Source organism: Bufo gargarizans, chromosome 6 (assembly GCF_014858855.1).
Source record: "Bufo gargarizans isolate SCDJY-AF-19 chromosome 6, ASM1485885v1, whole genome shotgun sequence".
In the NCBI taxonomy this organism is placed as follows: Eukaryota; Metazoa; Chordata; class Amphibia; order Anura; family Bufonidae; genus Bufo; species Bufo gargarizans.
In genome coordinates, this window is record NC_058085.1 from 379,097,856 (window position 1) to 379,119,272 (window position 21,417).

Consider the following 21,417-nt stretch of genomic DNA (forward strand, 5'->3'; position numbering starts at 1 on the left):
TTTAACTCACCTTAATTACACAAAACTCGTGGAGAGGGCATAACTTAACAACTGGAATACTCCTTAAACCTCCTGAAGTTGAGTGGATTGGCTGCTCAGGAATCTGGCCACACAACACTCTTCTTCTAACAATCCTGTTTCCGCTGACGTCATGTTCTTTACCAGGTTTCTCAGTGGGCTATGGACGTCTCATGCGCTGTGGATGGAGCCAGAGCCATTCCTCTCTCTGGCACATGCACAGATAAGGTGGATCCAGGAGTTGGTGCACGCTCCAGGAGTTCTGGCCCTGTCCACAGTGGAAGTGAAGCTCTTCCATAGCCCAGGCTGGAATCCTGGTAAAACATATTAAGTTAGTGCAAACCGGATTTTTAGATGAGGAGCGACTGGGTTACCGATCCATGCATCGTGGGGATAGTAAGGATATTACAAACGTTCTTCTACAGTCGAGTTTGCATGACCCAATGGGACCAACAAAACCCCTTTAAAAGGAAAACAAACACTCTCTAGGGTTTGCAGCACAGTCATAACTAAGCAAAATGGAAGTCAACCACAATTAAAGCTACTTTCACATCTGCGTTTTTGCTGGATCCGTGAAAAAAGCTTCTGTCATGATAATACAACCGTCTGCATCAGTTATGAACGGATCCGGTTGTAATATCTCTAAAATAGCCATGACAGATCCATCTCTAAAACTATTTTAAGTCAATGGGGGACGGATCGGTTTTCCTTTGTGTCAGAGAAAACGTATCCGACTTACATTGTGAGTCATGGCGGATCCGTCTTGCTCCGCATCCCAGGACGCATTTAAAAACTCTGCTTGCAGCGCTTGTGTGCATCATGGTAACGCAATGAGACTGAATGGGGACAAAACTGAAGAGTTTTCCTCCGCTATTGAGATCCTATGATAGATCTCAATATCGGAAGGGTAAAGCGCAGATGTGAAAGTAGCCTAAACTAAACTAAATAAAAATCATTATGAATGTTTGTCCTCTGTCAAAATACCTTTCCTGGGCAACAATAAAGCACAACTGAATCTTCCATTACACTTACCAGAAGCCTAAAGAGCACATCAGCCTAGTTACAGGAAGGAATCCGTGAATACCTACACACAAGCCCCTCTGGAGTAATGAGGACAAACACGTCTACGTACCAGTGAACTGTGCAGCACATTTTGCCCCGGGAGCTGGTAAAAACTCAGGAGCAGCGGCTGAAGTGCTGTAATGTTCATGCATCAGAAGCATAAGATCTGAGAGTTGTTCTGAAAAGTCAAAAGATAAACTTAGTAAATCAGCCATGATAATAATCTGGATACATATGTAAAGAAAGAAGGGAGTAAACAGCGAGGGTTAATCCAATCTTGTGGAACCAATTATCCAAAAGATAGGAGAACTCGAGGCGCCAGTGGAGTGGGAGTGTGTTGTGGTGAGTTAGAGGATTCAGACTAGGAGGAGAAATTGGAAATTGAAAAAGGTGGTCACCAAAGGGCACTGAGGAAGGAGGCCGCTATTGGGGTATCAACGCAGAAGAGCAATCGGCGTGTATGGCAAATTTAAAAAATCAATGGGGCTTTGTATCGACCAGTCTTTTTGGGTCCATTATCTTCTAATGAACCCTCTCTGACACTGTCCATTGAGTTATTAAATAATCTGGATACAGCAGACAGTGTGCACATGCGGCAGGCGTTTACACACACACTTACTTGCATTTTGCACCTGTTGGCAGAAAAATATCTCAGGGTTGTGGATGACAGTGATGAGAGTTTCAAAGTGGTCTCCCACACTGAGAGATGAGGACAAGTCTTCTGGTTTTGGAGCAGCGCCATCTTGGCAGACATCCTCGGGCATCAAGTCCGGCATTTCTGTCTGTGTCACCAATCTTGGAACTATGGAAATAGGTTGACTGTATTAATAGGAGATGTAACTAGGCACTGAGCATAAAGAAACAAGAATTCTCTAAAAACTGGGACCAACAACATTTTAAAATCACATTCATTACACTTTACATATTAAAAGGGGTTAACATACAGTACAGACCAAAAGTTCGGACACACCTTCTCATTCAAAGAGTTTTCTTTATTTTCATGACTATGACAATTGTAGATTCGCACTGAAGGCATCAAAACTATGAATTATCACACGTGGAATTATATACATAACAAAAAAGTGTGAAACAACAAAATATGTCATATTCTAGGTTCTTTAAAGTAGCCACCTTTTGCTTTGATTACTGCTTTGCACACTCTTGGCATTCTCTTGATGAGCTTCAAGAGGTAGTCCCCTGAAATGGTTTTCACTTCACAGGTGTGCCCTGTCAGGGTTAATAAGTGGGATTTCTTGCCTTATAAATGGGGTTGGGACCATCAGTTGCGTTGTGGAGAAGTCAGGTGGATACACAGCTGATAGTCCTACTGAATAGACTGTTAGAATTTGTATTACTTTTTAAGGGTTTCCACTGTAGGGCCACCTCAGGGAGTCTTCATATGCGACAGCTCCCAATTACCCTTCCAGCTAAATCCGCTCTACAAAAGCCATAAGGTGGTCTTTCCACTCTGAAGCCTGCCATGCGCCCAGACGTCATTTTTTGAGCACATATGGGGTGTTGCCGTATTCGGAGGGAAATTGGGAACAAAATGTGGGATGCATTTTTTGAAAAATGTGGGTATAAAGCACCTTTTTTTATGAAAAAAAATAAAAAATTTCATTTTCACTGCCAAGTGTTCCCTAATTCTGTGAAACACCTCATGGGTCAAAGTGCTCACTACACACCTTGAAATATTCCTTGAGGGGTGTAGTTTCAGGAATGGGGTCACTTTTTTGGGGTTTCCGCTGTAGGGCCACCTCAGGATGTATTCATATGCGACATAGCTCCCAATTACCATTCCAGTTAAATCCGCTCTCCTAACGCCATATGTTGCTCCTTCCACTCTGAAGCCTGCTGTGCGCCCAGACATCAGTTTTTGAGCACAGATGGGGTGTTTCTGTTAACTCCAGATTCAGGGTTTTAGATTTGGAGTTTTGTTTGGCTGTTAACCCTTGATGTGTTGCAGAAAAAATAGATAAAAATCGAAACTCTGCTTAAAAAAATAAAAAAAATTGAAATTTTGAAATTTCATTCCCATTTTCCTTTAATTCTCGTGGCACACCTAAAGGGTTAACAAAGTTTGTAAAAATCAGTTTTGAATAGCTTGATGGGTATAGTTTCTAAAATGGGTCATGTATGGGGGGTTTCTAATATGTAAGCCCCAGAAAGTGACTTGATACCTGAACTGGTCCTGAAAAAATTTGGTTTTGGAAATTTTCTTAGAAATTTTAAGTCTGTGAAGGTTCTTATTTATCCAGGTCTTGGTATAGCTGTAAAGAATAAATTAAGGCAACTGGACTTACTGTAGATTTCTTGAAAATCACTCAGAATTGAGAAAGCTCATTGGAAGAACGAGTGAAACGTTTTCAAGAAATCTACAGGACGTCCAGGTGCCTTGATTTATTCTTTACAGATAGTTAAAAATTGATTTGCTTCTAAACTTCTAAGCCTTGTAACGTCTCCAAAAAATAATGTAATTTTCAAAATGATCCAAACATGAAGTAGACATATGGGGAATGTAAAGTAATAGCTATTTTTGGAGGTTTTACTATCTATTATGAAAGTAGAGAAATTGAAATTTGAAAGTTTTTACAAATTTTGGGTAAATTTGGGATTTTTTCATAAATAAAGGTGAAATATATTGACTCAAATTTATGACCATCATGAAGTACAATATTTGAGGAGAAAATCTTAGAATGGCTCGGATAAGTAAAAGCAGTTTAAAGTTATCACCACATACAGTGACATGTCAGAATTGCTAAAAATGGCCTAGTCCTTGAGGTGAAAAATGGCAGGTTCCTAAAAGGGGTTAACCCATGTGTAAACAGGGCGCCCGCTCACACGTGCAGCAAGCGCCATGGCCGGCAGACCTCTGCTAATTACCGTGACCAGCAATAACGTTGATCACTGTAATTAAATGCTTTAGATGCCGAGATCAAGTGAGATCACGGCATCTAAATGCACGAAAACCCAGAAGCTCGCACTTCCGGGCTTCCTACTGATGCCCCGTGCGGCCAATTGGGGCATCGGTAGCTGCGCTAAACACTTTCAGCCTCGCTGACGAGGCTGAAAGTTTTAATGCTGCAATTCATATTTTGCCCACCAGATGGCAGGCCAGGATAAAAAAAATTAGCAATATTCAGTTTAACTAGCATTTTAAAAATCCCTAATAGAACAAAATTAAAAATGAAATAATTTATATGAGCCTCAAAATCACAAAAAATAAATAAAAAAATCTAATATAAAAAGTTTAATTAAAAAATAAATACGTAAATAACAATAAAACAAGATTTTTGTAAAACTTACTAGTAAAATCTCTTTCTCGCTCTTCATTGGGGGACACAGAGACCGTGGGTATAGCTATGTCCTCTAGGAGGCACTGACACTAGATAAAGCTGTTAGCGCCTCCCCCGGCAGCCATACCCCCTCCAGCCTGGAGAGAGAGCTTCAGTTTGTGAGAAGCAGTAGGAGAAGCAAGTAAACCAACAAAAACAATGTGGAACAGCAACAATGCCAAGAACCGAACCAGGTCCTAACCAGCAACAGCCACAACTGTGGCCAAACAACAATACTGGGTGGGTGCCGTGTCCCCCATGGAAGAGCGAGAAAGAGATTTTACTGGTAGGTTTTACAAAATCTCGTTTTCTCGCCCCCATATTCATTGGGGGACACAGAGACCATGGGACGTCCGAGAGCAGTCCACAGGGAGCAGGGATGGAAAACCACAGACCCATGAAGCAAGTGCCTGTGCAGTCAACTAAGAACTGTCGACTGCAAGACCACACGGCCCACGCAGCGACCATCGATGCATAAGTATGCACCTGGCAACTTCTTGCGAACATGTGCAAGGAGGACCGGAGCCACCTTACATTACTGTGCAGCCAAAGCGTGATTCCTCCTAGCCCAAGAAGCGCCCACCGCTTTGGGGGAGTGAGCCGTGACACCTAAGGGTGGAACCCCGCTCCGAGCGCGGTAAGCTGCAGCACTGACAGACCGAATCCAACGTGCAATCGCCCTTTGGGGGCCGCCAATCCCCAGCGAGGACCCTCCCGAGAGAAAAAGGGGATCCGTACGCCGAGAGGGACTGGAGGCTGCTAATAATGAGTAGAGCACTGACAACGTCCATAATGTAACTCCCTTCCGTAGGGGGCGAAGGAAAGGAACATGCTATGGAAGTCAGAGACCACCTTCGGGAGAAGAAGGAATGCTGAGAAAACAATATTCAGATCCCAAGGCTGTAAGGACGATACAGAGGGACCATATGTGCCGCTACTTGAAAGAAGATTCCCACGGGCACCAGGGAACCGGGAGGGCTGCCCAAGACGGAAGCGCCAACACCTGACCCATCAAGGAAACAAGGGCTAAACAAAGGTCCAACCCTTAAAGTAGAAAGGAGAGAGAAAATAAAAAAATCTTCAGGAGATCCCTGCAGAGCAGGGAGGTCTTGCCTTCTATTGACACTGGAAAAAACTAATGCTCTCTCGCTGGAGGGGGTATAGCTGCCAGGGGAGGAGCTTTATCTAGTGTCAGCGCCTCCTAGAGGACATAGCTATACCCACGGTCTCTGTGTCCCCCAATGAATATGGGCGAGAAATATAAACATCATGGGCATCACTGTGATCGAAAACGCCCATACTATTAAAATAGAAAAAAAAATTCCAATACGACGAATGGCGTAACGGAAAAAAAGTTAAAATGGCCGATTTGCCATTTTTACATTGCTTCTCGTCCAAAAAATGAAATAAAATTTGAACAAAAAGTCATACACTTCAAAATAGCATCAATAAAAACTACGGATTGTCCTGCAAAAAATGAGCCCCTAAACAGCTCAGTAGACACAAGTTTGGTATGGGGGTCACAATATGGAGATGTATCGTAATCGTACTGACCCAGAGAATGAAGGGCATGGGTCAGTTTTGCCACAAACAAAACGCCATGGGAACAAAGTCCATAAAATGGTGGAGGAATTGTGTTTTTTCCCCCCAATTGTAATTTTTTTACCGCTTCCTACTACATTTTATGCCCTAATTAATGGTGGCATTAGAAAGTACAACTTGTCCAGCAAAAAATAAGGCCTCATACAGCTATGTGAACGGAAATATAAAAAAGTTATAGCTCAAGGAAAATAGGGAAGAAAAATGAACACAAAAACGGAAAAACCCCTGTAGTGAAAGGGTTAAAGTGCCATTCACTCCATGATGCTGTACATATGACTAGGGGAATGCATACAGAAGAATTACAAAAGGATTTCTGATATTTAAGGACTTTATACTGACAGGGAGTGTTCCACAGGATTGGCGCATGGCAAATGTGGTGCCAATATTCAAAAAAGGTCCAAAAACAGAGCCTGGAAACTATAGGCCGGTAAGTTTAATATCTGTCGTGAGTAAACTGTTTGAAGGTTTTCTGAGAGATGCTATTATAGAGCATCTTAACGGAAATAAGCAAATAACGCCATATCAGCATGGCTTCGTGAGGGATCGGTCATGTCAGACTAATTTAATCAGTTTCTATGAGGAGGTAAGTTCTAGACTTGACAGCGGTGAATCAATGGATGTCGTGTATCTGGACTTCTCCAAAGCATCTGACACTGAACCACATAAAAGGTTAGTATATAAAATTAGAATGCTCGGACTGGGAGAAAACGTCTGTATGTGGGGAAGTAACTGGGTCAGTGATAGAAAACAGAGGGTGGTTATTAGTGGTACACACTCAGATTGGGTCACTGTCACTAGTGGGGTACCTCAGGGGTCACTGTCACTAGTGGGGTACCTCAGGGGACAGTATTGGGCCCAATTCTCTTCAATATATTTATTAGTGATCTTGTAGAAGACTTGCATAGTAAAGTATCAATTTCCGCAGATGACACTAAACTGTGTAAAGTAATTAACACTGAAGAGGACAGTATACTGTATATATATACTACAGAGGACAGTATACAGCTACAGAGGGATCTGGATATATTGGAGGTTTGGGCAGAGAAGTGGCAGATGAGGTTTAACACTGACAAATGTAAAGTTATACACATGGGAAGGAATAATGCAAGTCACCCGTACATACTAAATGGTAAAACACTGGGGAACACTGACATGGAAAAGGACCTAGGAATTTTAGTGAACAGCAAACTAAGCTGTAGAAACCAGTGTCAGGCAGCTGCTGCCAAAACCTATAAGATAATGGGTTGCATCAAAAGGGGCATAGATGGCGGTGATCAGAACATAGTCCTACCACTTTACACATCACTAGTCAGACCACATATGGAGGACTGTGTACAGTTCTGGGCTCCTGTGAACAAGGCAGACATAGAGCTGGAGAGGGTTCAGAGGAGAGCAACTAAAGTAATAACTGGAATGGGGCAACTACAGAACCCTGAAAGATTATCAAAATTAGGGTTTTTCAATTAAAAAAAAAAAAAAAAAAAAAACACGACTGAGGGGAGATCTAATAATTATGTATAAATATATCAGGGGTCAGTACAGAGATCTCTCCCATCATCTGTTTATCCCCAGGACTGTGACTGTGACGAGGGGACATCCTCTGCGTCTGGAGGAAAGAAGGTTTGTACACAAACATAGAAGAGGATTCTTTACGGTAAGAGCAGTGAGACTATGGACTCTATACTGTAAGAGCAGTGAGACTATGGACTCTATACTGTAAGAGCAGTGAGACTATGGACTCTTTACTGTAAGAGCAGTGAGACTATGGACTCTTTACTGTAAGAGCAGTGAGACTATGGACTCTTTACTGTAAGAGCAGTGAGACTATGGACTATACTGTAAGAGCAGTGAGACTATGGACTCTATACTGTAAGAGCAGTGAGACTATGGACTCTATACTGTAAGAGCAGTGAGACTATGGACTCTTTACTGTAAGAGCAGTGAGACTATGGACTCTATACGGTAAGAGCAGTGAGACTATGGACTCTTTACTGTAAGAGCAGTGAGACTATGGACTCTATACTGTAAGAGCAGTGAGACTATGGACTCTTTACTGTAAGAGCAGTGAGACTATGGACTCTATACGGTAAGAGCAGTGAGACTATGGACTCTTTACTGTAAGAGCAGTGAGACTATGGACTCTATACTGTAAGAGCAGTGAGACTATGGACTCTTTACTGTAAGAGCAGTGAGACTATGGACTCTTTACTGTAAGAGCAGTGAGACTATGGACTCTTTACTGTAAGAGCAGTGAGACTATGGACTCTATACTGTAAGAGCAGTGAGACTATGGAGCTCTCTGCCTGAGGAGGTGGTGATGGGGAGTACAATAAAGGAATTCAGGAGGGGCCTGGATGTATTTCTGGAGCGTAATAATATTACAGGCTATAGCTACTGGAGAGGGGTCGTTGATCCAGGGAGTTATTCTGATGTCTGATTGGAGTCAGCAGTGGTTTTTTTTCACCCTAAAGTGGGGAAAATTGGCTTCTACCTCAGTTTTTTATTTTTGCCTTCCTCTGGATCAACTTGCAGAATAACAGGCCGATTTGGATGGACAGATGTCTTTTTTCAGCCTTATAAACTATGTTACTAAACTGGGACAGAAGGAGAGAGGGCCCTGCCCGCGAGGCTTAAAATTTACGAGGCATGGCGGAAGGACATAGTTGGTGAGGGTAAGGCCGGTCATGGTGGTATAGAGGCAGCAGGGTCACTATTTTGCAGGTTTGTCTGAAGAGGTGGGTTTCAGGTATCTTTGAAGGATTCCACTGGAGGTGAGAGTCTGATTTGTTGGGGTAGAGTGTTCCAGAGTGTGGGGGATGCACGGGAGAAATCCTGGAGGAGATTGTGGGAAGAGGAGATAAGAGGAGAGGAGAAGGTCTTGTGAGGATCGGCGATTACACGTAGGAAGGTATCGGGAGGTCACAGATGTCTGGAGGGGACAGGTTGTGGACAGCCTTGTATGTCATAGTGGTTTTGTACTGGATTCTCTGGGTAACGGGGCCAGTGAAAGGATTGGCAGAGGAGTAAAAGGGTGAGAGGTGGATTAATTCAGTAGCAGAGTTGAGGAAAGATTGGAGGGGTGCGAGAGTGCTAAATGGAAGGTCACATAGGAGGATGTTACAATAGTCTAGACGGGAAATGATGAGGGCATGAAGTGTCCCAGGCCGAAGGTGTAGATTGAGAAGAGCAGAGGTCCTAGGACAGAGCCTTGAAAGACACCAACAAAGAGGGGATGACACGAGGATATGGTGTGTGAGTGGGAGACGCTAAATGTCAGGTCTGTAAGGAGTAATCCAGGAGAGGGCCAAGTCCGTGATGCCAAGTGATTACAGAGTTTGTAGCAGAAGGCAGTGGTCAACAGTGTCATAGAAGCAGAGGATTTAATTGTTCCCCTAGTGAACTATAACAATTGCTTTTCTCAGACTCCAATGCATTGGCATTGGAATTTATGATAATTAGAATGTTACTGTCGGGATAATTATAGGCCCGAAATGAATCAAACCTGAATTGCTATGTTAAATAGTGTGGCATCTGCCATTTTGTGATATGTCCACCATTTTATGTGAACTTATGGAAAGGCCACAAGATCCTAAAGTGTATTCTTATATTTTTCTCTAAAATTATACCAGTTTGAGGGAGTATTTTCTTCCTTACAGATTTATGTTTAAAGACTAGACATTTATCCATATATCCTAGTCATAGTTGATTATATACATATATGTATCTATAAAAGGCCATATTCTTATTTATTCAAAGATGGCCAAAAGAGGTTCATGAAAGTTCAGTATGTATAAAGTTCATATTGAATACAGAGAGCATTGTTCATTAAAAGTTATTACCACAGATGTAGGTTAATCTGAAGGGAGTGATCTTACCTCATTACAGGGCTATGAGGGAGGTAGAACGGTTTCATGAGAGACATCTGGGGTGTATGTTTATTCAAATCGAAAGTATAACGTTTGTATACATATAGTGGATTTTGTTTTAGCATAAACAAATTGATAAATCATATACAGTTGCAAGAAAAAGTATGTGAACCCTTTGGAATGATCTGGATTTCTACACAAATTGGTCATAAAATGTGATCTGATCTTCATCTAAGTCACAACAATAGACAATCACAGTCGGCTTAAACTAATAACACACAAAGAGTTAATGTTACCATGTTTTTATTGAACACACTATGTAAAAATTCACAGTGCAGGTGGAAAAAGTATGTGAACCCCTAGACTAATGACATCTCCAAGAGCTAATTGGAGTGAGGTGTCGGCCAACTGGAGTCCAATCAATGAGATGAGATTGGAGGTGTTGGTTACAGCTGCCCTATAAAACACACACCAGTTCTGGGTTTGCTTTTCACAAGAAGCATTGCCTGATGTGAACGATGCCTCGGACAAAAGAGCTCTCAGAAGACCTACGATTAAGAATTGTTGACTTGCATAAAGCTGGAAAGGGTTATAAAAGTATTTTCAAAAGCCTTGCTGTTCATTAGTCCACGGTAAGACAAACTGTCTATAAATGGAGAAAGTTCAGCACTGCTGCTACTCTCCCTAGGAGTGGCCGTCCTGTAAAGATGACTGCAAGAGCACAGCGCAGACTGCTCAATGAGGGGAAGAAGAATCCTAGAGTGTCAGCTAAAGACTTACAGAAGTCTCTGGCATATGCTAACATCCCTGTTAGCGAATCTACGATACGTAAAACACTAAATAAGAATGGATTTCATGGGAGGACACCACAGAGGAAGCCACTGCTGTCCAAAAAACCATTGCTGCACGTTTACAGTTTGCACAAGAGCACCTGGATGTTCCACAGCAGTACTGGCAAAATATTCTGTGGACAGATGGAACCAAAGTTGACTTGTTTGGTAGAAACACACAACACTATGTGTGGAGAAAAAGAGGCACAGCACACCAACCTCAAAACCTCATCCCAACTGTGAAGTATGGTGGTGGGGGCATCATGGTTTGGGGCTGCTTTGCTGCATCAGGGCCTGGACGGATTGCTATCAAAGGAAAATGAATTCCCAAGTTTATCAAGACATTTTGCAGGAGAACTTAAGGCCATCTGTCCAACTGAAGCTCAACAGAAGATGGATGCTGCAACAGGACAACGACCCAAAGCATAGAAGTAAATCAACAACAGAATGGCTTAAACAGAAGAAAATCTGCCTTCTGGAGCGGCCCAGTCAGAGTCCTGACCTCAACCCGATGGAGATGCTGTGGCCTGACCTCAAGAAAGCGATTCACACCGGACATCCCAAGAATATTGCTGAACTGAAACAGTTCTGTAAAGAGGAATGGCCAAGAATTACTCCTGACCGTTGTGCCCGTCTGATCTGCAACTACAGGGAACGTTTGGTTGAAGTTATTGCTGCCAAAGGAGGTTCAACCAGTTATTAACCTTCTCCCGACCGGATAACGCAGGGATGCATCGTGCGGGAGGCCGGGTTATTCCTCCTGGACGCGGGAGGCCGGGTTATTCCTCCTGGACGCATCGGTGCGTCATTCCACGAGAGCCGAGATTTCGCGTGAACGCGCGTGTGCTCACAGCGACGCGCGGCTGAGAAGTTAATCTACAGCCTGCCAGCAGCAATCATTCGCTGGCAGGCTGTAGATGCGATTACTTTAACCCTAAAAAGTTATATTAGACGCTGTTTTGTTAACAGCGTCTGATATACCTGCTACCTGGTCCTCTGGAGGTCCCTTTTGCTTGGATCGACCGCTAGAGGACACAGGCAGCTCTGTAAGTAGCACCAATCACCACACACTACACCCCCCTGTCACTTATTAACCCCTGATCACCCCATATAGACTCCCTGATCACCCCCCTGTCATTGATCACCCCCCTGTAAGGCTCCATTCAGACGTCCGTATGTGTTTTGCGCAAAACACGAACACCGGCAATGTGCTTTCCGCATTTTGCGGATCCGCACATTGCCAGAACTATATAGAAAATGCCTTTTCTTGTCCGCAATTGCGGACAAGAATAGGACATGTTCTATAGGCTCTACAAAAAACGCAGTGTTCGTCCAATCAGGCCTGATCTTGTGCGCACACTTGCGTTTAGTCCACCCCACCGCAGTGACAGAATTTTATTTTTTCTGATCACTGCAAAAACACTGTAAAATCGCTGCGGCGCTATAAAAATCACTTTTGAGTGGCATGGCGAGTTCATAGAATTTTTATATTTTTTTGGGTAACAAGTTAGCGGAAATTTTTAATTTTTATTAGCTTTTTTCGTTTTTTTCTTACAAAGTCTCATATTCCACTAACTTGTGACATCTTACATGAACTCGCCATACCCCTCACAGAATCCAAATGCGTAAAAATGCCCTGTGAAATCCTAAAGGTACTCATTGGAATTTGGGCCCCTTTGCGCATCTTGGCTGCGATGTGTTTTGGGGCGTATTTTTACATATACCCATGCTGTGTGAGAGAAATATCTCAGTAAATTGACAACTTTGAATAAATAAAAAATAAAAATAAAAAAAAAAGTAAAAAGTTGTCATTTTAGAGATATTTCTCTCACCCAGCATGGGTATATGTAAAAACACACCCCAAAACACATTGCCCTACTTCTCCCGAGTACGGCGATACCACATGTGTGACACTTTTTTGCAGCCTAGGTGCGCAAAGGGGCCCAAATTCCAATGAGTACCTTTTAGGAGGGCATTTTTAGACAATTGGATTCCAGACTTCTTCTCACGCTTTAGGGCCCCCAAAATGCCAGGGCAGTATAAATACCCCAAATGTGACCCAATCTTGACACCCCAAGGTATTCCGTGAGGGGCATGGCGACTTCATGTAAAAACAAGATTTTTGTACAACTTACCAGTAAAATCTCTTTCTCGCTCTTTCGTTGGGGGACACAGAAGACCTTGGGTATAGCTCATCTCCCTAGGAGGCGTGACACCAAGTGTAAACGGTTAAGCCCCTCCTCCACAGCTATACCCTCAGCCTGGAGAGAGAGACTGCCAGTTGCATGTCCAAGTAGTGAGACAAGGCAAAGTCCAAAAGTGGAACCAACAAGCCAACTACCCAACGGGTAAAACAAAGAATGGGTGGGTGCTGTGTCCCCCAAGTAAAGAGAGAGAAAGAGATTTTACTGGTAAGTTATACAAAAATCTTGTTTTCTCGCCCATTTTCCTTGGGGGACACAGAAGACCTTGGGACGTTCAATAGCAGTCCAAGAGGGGAGGGACCACAGCACCAAGGCGAAGCACCCGAAGGCATCAAGAAACCGCCGCCTGCAGACCAGGCGGCCCAAGGCAGCATCCGCAGAAGCCCGAGTATGCACCCTGTAGAACTCGGTAAGGTGTGCAAGGAAGACCAGTGACCGCCTTGCACAAATGCATGGCCGAAGCCTAATGCCTCCGGCCCAGGAGGCACCGACCGCTCTGGTGAAATGAACGGTGACACCAAAAGCAGAACCCTGCCCTTGGTGCGGAAACCACAGCAAAAGCCACTCTGAGAAAGCCGGAGGAAAGCCACCCTGGAGGCAGTCAACCCCTTGCGCGGACCTCCTGGAAACACAAGAGACCGAACGTCAACAAGAGTCAGAGCTCACCAAGTAAAAACTGCAAGGCCCAAACAACGTCCAAATCGGTGAAGTGTCCGTTCCAGGGGGTGGGAAGGGGAGGACGAATGCCTCGTTGAAATGAAAGACAAACACCACCTTCAGAAGGAAGGAAGAGACGGGATGGAGAACAGCCCTGACCTGGGGAAAGACAGAAGGCTCGGAACAAGAAGGGCCGCCACTCAGGCACAAGTCAGAGACACGATGGCTACGGAAACACAACCGTACAGGACAGAAGGAGTAGAGAGAACTTCTGTAACGGCTCCAAGGGAAAGATTGCAGCACTAAGAGCCCAGTATGTAGTTCCCAGGGCGGTACCGGAGGGCAGTACAAAGGAACCCAAGAGCCGCTCCACAGAGGAAGATCTTGACAGGCCCAGAGGGCCGGGGAACGCTGAAAGAGGAAGGACAGCGCCGACACTCGACACTTCAAGCAACAGAGTCCCAGTCCCAGGCCCAGGCCGGACTGGAGAAAGACAGAACCATGGAGAGAGAAAGGCAGAGTGGGGGAACGCCCAGCTTCCCACAGAACCCCAGGTAAAAACCCTAAGTCCTACAACAGATCCTGGATGAAACATGGCCAGGAGCGAACACTAGCGAGCCTGCTAGAGTCGCCTGGGCAAGCGGGTGAAAACCCAATGTGATCAGGCGCAGACCAGTAACACGGGCAGAACGGTAGGCAAAACTAGTCCCGTCGGCCCCCGAGCAACGTTGTCCCGTATCCACCCAGAGTGGGGGAGCAGAAGGACAGACGGACAGTAACCGAAGGGTCCGCCCAGCAACCGCCAGATGCCAGGACAAGACAGGCTAAAGTCCATGCCGATGTAGCCACCACAGGAAGACGTTCTACAGCCCCGGTATGGGAACAGCCTCTGAGGCCTGGCCGGGGCAGAGGCAGACATCGGAGTGACAAACCCAGAGCGGAAGCCAAAAACAGAGCCGGCGAGGAAAAGCAGTCGAGACAGAGGTCGGCATAACACCCTCCAAATTGAAAGGAGGAGTGGCAAACAGGGAAGCCACAGGACAGTTCAAAAGTCGAATCCCCGCTACTCTGAGACGACCTGCTCACGGCCTTGCAGAAGGCGAATACCCTGAAGAACCCAAAGATGGGTGACCTATACTAGAAGAGCGGTCTGAACCTGGTAGCAGATCAGACTGAAGCGCAGAGGGCGCCAATAGGAAGGACTCGTACCACACTGCATCCGAGAGGAGGAAATGGTAGTAGGCGAGGGAACCGTAGTCCCGCCAGAGCCAACGTAGAAGTCGAGCGGCACTGCAGACAGCACGCTCGACCCTGTGACCGCTTGCGCGGGGAAGCAATGTCACGGGAGGATGAATGGGTACGCATCAAGGAACCCCGAACACTCCCCAGGTGGAAGGGCCAATGAACATGGTGGGTGCTGTCACAACGGGACCACACCAGAGAAGGAGTACCACCCAGCTCGGTGCAGTAGCAAGCCAGCAGAGCCCGTCTACGTATATACAAGGTATATAGCTGTGAATACATTGGGCATTCATTTGTTGTGTGTTGGACAACACCTTAGGCTCATACAGGCGGACAGAATGATCTCTTCAGAGAAGAGTGCAAGGCTTTCGACAAGCAACCTCACCCCCAGAGAAAAAAGTATGTCGCAGGAGGAAGGGAGGCATATGTACTAGCAACCCCGCAAGCAGTGAGAAGGTCAACCCACCCACGGGAGGAGAAGGCATACACGGCCCAAACAACGCAGAGCGCACAAGAACGTCTGCTCACTGCAAAAATAGTCACTCAGCGAAGAGGTCCAGCCACAGCATCCCACAGTATCTACGGAAGTGCAAAGTACAACCTGAAAGGGAGTTATGCACAAGACTAGTACAGGCATGCGATGGAACGCAAGCAGTCCTCCCAGAAAGGGGGGGGGGGTACCTGGCAAACTCTGCAGACGGCAAGAGTGCAAAGGCCCGCACCAAACTGACCTAGTGAAAGGGGGGCATGCACAGGATTATCCTAGCATTAAATGATTGTGCAATAATCCACCAAATTTCGTGAGAGTGCAACTACTCCGCCAATGAAAGGGGAACGCCCAGAACAGCATATACAAGGACAGCCGTGAATCTCATGAGCGTGCAAAATTCCGCCCATGGAATGAGAGATGGTCATGCACAAGGCCAGTACCGTTTCCAATGGGAGTGCAAGCAGCGCACCCATGTTAGAGGGCCATGCTCATGGCCAGCAACGTATTTGTGAGAGTGCAATGTTCCGCCTAGAAAGGGGGGTCATGCACATGGCCAGCATCGCATCCCGGGAGAGTGCGAGCACCCCGCCACGGATGGGGGTCATGCACATGGCCAGCAACGTACTGGCGCGAGAACAAACACAGTCAGTGAAAGTGCATGTATGTCACCTGAGGAGAGGAGGCATGCCCACGCCGGCAGCAAATCAGTGAGAGTGCGGTACACCGCCCACGGAAGGGGGGCCATGCATATGGCCGGCAGCGGATCCGGTGAGAGTGCAAGCACCCCGCCATGGAAGGGGGTCAAGCACGTGTCCAGCAACCTACCGTGAGAGAACAACCCCAGCCAGTAAGAGTGTATGTATGCTGCCTGAGGGAAGGCGGCATGCACAAGGCCGGCAGCGAAACCAATGAGAGTGCAGCATACCGCTTATGGAAGGGAGTCATGCACATGGCCGGCAGCGAATCCAGTGAGTGCAGAGTTCCGCTTATGGAAGGGGAACGTGCCCATGGCCAGCACAGTGTCCGGCGAGAGTGCGGTATTCCGCCTATGGAAGGGTTTTATACACATAGCAGACAGCGAACAGAGTGAGTGAGAGTGCAGCGTACCGCCTATAGAAGGGGGTTACACACATGGCCGGCAGAGAATCCAGTGAGGGGTGTCGTGCACATGGCCAGCACCGTATCCGCCCCAGAAGGGGGTCATGCACCTGTCCGGCATTAAATCCAGTGAGAGTGCAGCGTTCCGCCTATGGAAGGGGGGTCGTGCACATGGTCAGCACTGATCCGGTGAATGTAGTATTCCGCCTATAGAAGGGGGTCATGCACATGGCCAGCACCATAACTGGAGAGGTGACGTTCTGCCTATAGAACGGGCGGAAGAGGGGCGCCTACACTTGGCCAGCGCCACATCCCGGGAGATATGCAGCTGGCCAGCACCGCAGCCGGGGAGCGCGACATGCCGCCTATGGAAGGGGGGCATAGTGTGCGGCCAGCACTACTGTATCAGGCTGCAGCGTCCTGCGCAGCCATTCCGTTATTTATTTACTCCGCCATGGAAGCCTTTTTTTTTTTTAAACACAGCCTCTCCGAGGCAAGAAAGGGGCCACCATACAGGGGCCTCGCAGAAAGGCAGGAAAGGGGCCAGCCATCCTGATAGGAAGCCCAGATCATAGAGGATGCCCTCTAGATGGGAGCCGGCCGTCACCCAACAGGTTAACAAAGATCCGGCCTGGGGGGCGGCGCTGCGATCCCCTGGGGGCGGGGGGACCTCCAGGCAGGAAGAATTTGCGGCGCGAGTTGTTCCAGGCCCCTCCAACAGAGGCCGGAATTTTGCGAAGCCGGGGCCTAGATTTGCGGCGCCCGTCCGGGACCTGGAGGGAGCCGGGTTGACGCATGTACTAACGTCCGCGGGTGCCCACCCAGCGGGCCGGCAGAAAAAGAGGGACGGATTGCGGCCGAGCAGGCCGAAACCTGGGTCAAAAGTTTGCGGCACCCGGCCGATCGGAAGCCTCAACAGTCGGCGGGGGCCTGTTGGAGCATCGTGCTCAGTACATGCAGGCCGCGAGGGTCTTGCGTCCGGCAGCGTCTGGAGCGGGCCCCTGGCCCTAGCGCACCGGTAAGGGGGGGGGGGGGGGGGGGACCCTGAAGTCCAGCACTGCACCCCCTGCCCTAATGGACCAGGCGCCCGTAGAGTAGGGACAGGGGACTGAATCTGCGACTGGTAAGGGGGAGGGGGACCCTGAGACGGGTGCTTGTGAAGGTAGAGGAGGGACGCCGAAATAACCCCTGTGTCAAGGGAAGCTAGGAGCGGGTCTCCGGGTCCTATAGCAGAATTCCTCCACAGCAATCTGCAATGTCCTATGGAGGGGTAGTGTATTGTCGCCCTGCGGTCACCAGTATGGTGGTGGTGTGGGGCTAGATGACCAGCCTAGGACCAGCACGCAGGAGACCGGGGAAAGAGGGGAACGTAGGGCTGGAGAAGCCTCTCTCTTACCACAGCAGTCTTCACCCTCGGTCCGTTCCAGCAGGGTCACCCCTTCAGCTACTGGCACCGTAGTGGCAGGACGCTGGAAGAGGGACTTGGCGTGCGGGCGACCCTTGCGCTGGCGGGATGCAGGGGTGCTGGGCTGCCCTGGTCTACCTTGCCTTCTGTGGGGGAGGCAGCCGTGCGGGTGACCGGCACTGGCGCAGCTCAACCACGGGAGAACAGAGAGGTCTAGTGCGTCTCTGTTGTCCCTGATGGTCTGAAGAAAAAGAAAAAGGTAAAAATCAAAACTAAGAACAAGGAGAAAACAGGGAGTGTCTTGCCTCCTTGGACACTAAGCAAAAACTGGCAGTCTCTCTCTCCAGGCTGAGGGTATAGCTGTGGAGGAGGGGATTAACAGTTTTCACTTAGTGTCACGCCTAATAGGGAGATGAGCTATACCCAAGGTCTTCTGTGTCCCCCAAGGAAAATGGGCGAGAAATTTTATTTTTTCTCACAAGTAAGGCTACTTTCACACTTGCGCTTGATCGGATCCGTTCTGAACGGATCCGATCACATTAATGCAGACGGAGGCTCCGTTCAGTACGGATCCGTCTGCATTAATAACTTTAAAAAATTCGCAAGTGCGCAAGTAGCCTGCGCGGATCCGTCCAGACTTTCAATGTAAAGTCAATGGGGGACGGATCCGCCTGAAGATTGAGCCATATTGTGGCATCTTCAAACGGATCCGTCCCCATTGACTTACATTGTAAGTCTGGACGGATCCGCACGGATCCGCATGCCTCCGCACGGCCAGGCGGACACCCGAACGCTGCAAGCAGCGTTCAGCTGTCCGCCTGTCCGTGCGGAGGCGAGCGGAGCGGAGGCTGAACGCCGCCAGACTGATGCAGTCTGAGCGGATCCGCTCCATTTAGACTGCATCAGGGCTGGACGGCTGCGTTCGGGTCCGCTCGTGAGCCCCTTCAAACGGAGCTCACGAGCGGACAGCCGAACGCTAGTGTGAAAGTAGCCTTAGTGGAATATGAGACTTTGTAAAGAAAAAAAAATAAAGAAAAATATATAAATATATATATATATATATATATATATATATATATATATTTATTTATTTATATATATAAATTCCATTTCCGCTAACGTGACAAAAAAAATAAAAACTTCCATGAACTCACTATGCCCATCAGCGAATACCTTAGGGCAGTGATGGCTAACCTTGGCACTCCAGCTGTGGTGAAACTACGACTCCCAGCATGCTCCATTTATTTCTATAGAGTTCCATGAGCAGCCAAGCAAGGGGGGCATCTTGGGAGTTTTAGTTTTACCACAGCTGGAGTGCCAAGGTTAGCCATCACTGCCTTAGGGTGTCTACTTTCAGAAATGGGGTCATTTGTGGGGTGTTTCTACTGTCTGGGCATTGTAGAACCTCAGGAAACATGACAGGTGCTCAGAAAGTCAAAGTGCGTAAATTAATTTTTTTTGCACCATAGTTTGTAAACGCTATAACTTTTACCCAAACCAATAAATATACACTTATTGGATTTTTTTTTTTTATCAAAGACATGTAGAACAATAAATTTAGAGAAAAATTTATATAGAAATGGAATTTTATTTGAAACATTTTACAACAAAGTGAAAAATTTCATTGTTTTTGCAAAAATTTGTCAATTTTGAATAATATCAAAAAATTTTAAAATGTCAGCAGCAATGAAATACCACCAAATGAAGGCTCTATTAGTGAGAAGAAAAGGAGGTAAAATTCATTTGGGTGGTAAGTTGCATGACCGATAAACAGCGATAAACGGTGAAAGTAGTGTAGTGCAGAAGTGTAAAAAGTGGCCTGGTCATTAAGCGGGTTTAAGCTAGCGGGGCTGAAGTGGTTAAATCCAAGGGTTCACATACTTTCTCCACCTGCTCTGTGAATGTTTACATGGTGTGTTCAATAAAAACATGGTAACATTTAACTCTTTGTGTGTTATTAGTTTAAGCCGACTGTGATTGTCTATTGTTGTGACTTAGATGAAGATCAGATCACATTTTATGACCAAATTGTTCAGAAATCCATATCATTCCAAAGGGTTCACATACTTTTCTTGCAACTGTATATATTACACACACACACACACACACTTTATTCCATGTGTATCCCACTAAAAGAAAATGTATTCTTAGGATATATAGAAAGCATTTAGGTTGGTTTTCTGCTAATGGGATTTACTCAGAGGAACTGATATTATTCTAACCTAATGAATCAGTTGTTTGGAAAGTTAGAATATACTAACCCACAAGTGCGAGTGTAAGGCCCATTGTATTGCTTATCCAATCCATACATTAAAGAGTCTGGGGAAATCGTTTCAGGGTGTCAAAGATGTTAATATGTTACACAACAGTGCCATCTGGAGACAGTTGGATATCATGACACCATTCACAATAGTATTGTATTCTGGGTAAATATGATTATTACCATATGAGCACACCCATCCGATGTGATTGGAAAACCCTAATCTAGAAGGGTGTGATCATTTGATAAGTTTTTAGATAGGAAAGCACACATTAGGGAAAAAAAGGAGGAAGAAAAAAAAAAAAAAGAAAGAAGGGTCTATCAAGATGAAAGGCATGGCGAGACATGCGATGATGGACCTCTCAGCTTTCCTAGGAGCAGAAGCGAGATTCCTACTAGGACTTGGTAAGAGACACAAAGAATGATATCTCATTTTATTAAGGCCGAATGCACACGGCCGTGAACGGTCCATGGTAACCCGACCTGTCATCCAGCTGAGAGCACGGCGTCATTGGTTGCTATGACGCCACGCGCTTCATGCCACCGCTGTACTACAGCAATACACTCGTATAGATGATACGAGTATTACTGTAGTACAGCGGCGGCATGAAGCGCGTGGCGTCATAGCAACCAATGACGCCGTGCGCTCCTACTCTCAGCCAGGCCGGGTTACCACGGACCGTTCACGGCCGTGTGCATTCTGCCTAAGACTAATTGGATAGTGTGGGTGAAATTATACTATCTAGATTGGCGAATAAATAAATTGATCATCTCCATATTGAGATAAAGTCTTAGGATATTGTGAGACTTCATTCTACCTGCAGAAGAATCAAGATTCATAATCTAGCAAAGCATTAAAAGATTACACTATATACACACACAGATTATATATATATATATATATATATATATATATATATATATATATATATAATCTACACACACACACACACACACACACACAGTACAGACCAAAAGTTTGGACACACCTTCTCATTCAAAGAGTTTTCTTTATTTTCATGACTATGAAAATTGTAGATTCGCACTGAAGGCATCAAAACTATGAATTATCACATGTGGAATTATATACATAACAAAAAAGTGTGAAACAACTGAAAATGTCATATTCTAGGTTCTTCACAGTAGCCGCCTTTTGCTTTGTTTGCTGCTTTGCACACTCTTGGCATTCTCTTGATGAGCTTCACGAGGTAGTCTCCTGAAATGGTCTTCACTTCACAGGTGCGCCCTGTCAGGGTTAATAAGTGGGATTTCTTGCCTTATAAATGGGGTTGGGACCATCAGTTGCGTTGTGGAGAAGTCAGGTGGATACACAGCTGATAGTCCTACT

The 21,417-nt window shown here is 46.1% G+C and overlaps 1 protein-coding gene across 1 annotated transcript in view; it reads right to left on the reverse strand.

The window, feature by feature from the left end:
* The window catches only part of TDRD1 (tudor domain containing 1), a 97,763-nt gene that overhangs the window by 35,136 nt on the left and 41,210 nt on the right, over positions 1-21,417 (reverse strand). Inside the window, exons 10-11 of the mRNA XM_044299758.1 lie at positions 1,700-1,882; positions 1,151-1,258 (exon numbers count right to left, since the gene is read on the reverse strand). Of these exons, the coding sequence (XP_044155693.1) occupies positions 1,151-1,258; positions 1,700-1,882 (291 nt within the window). The remainder of the gene's footprint in view (positions 1-1,150; positions 1,259-1,699; positions 1,883-21,417) is intronic.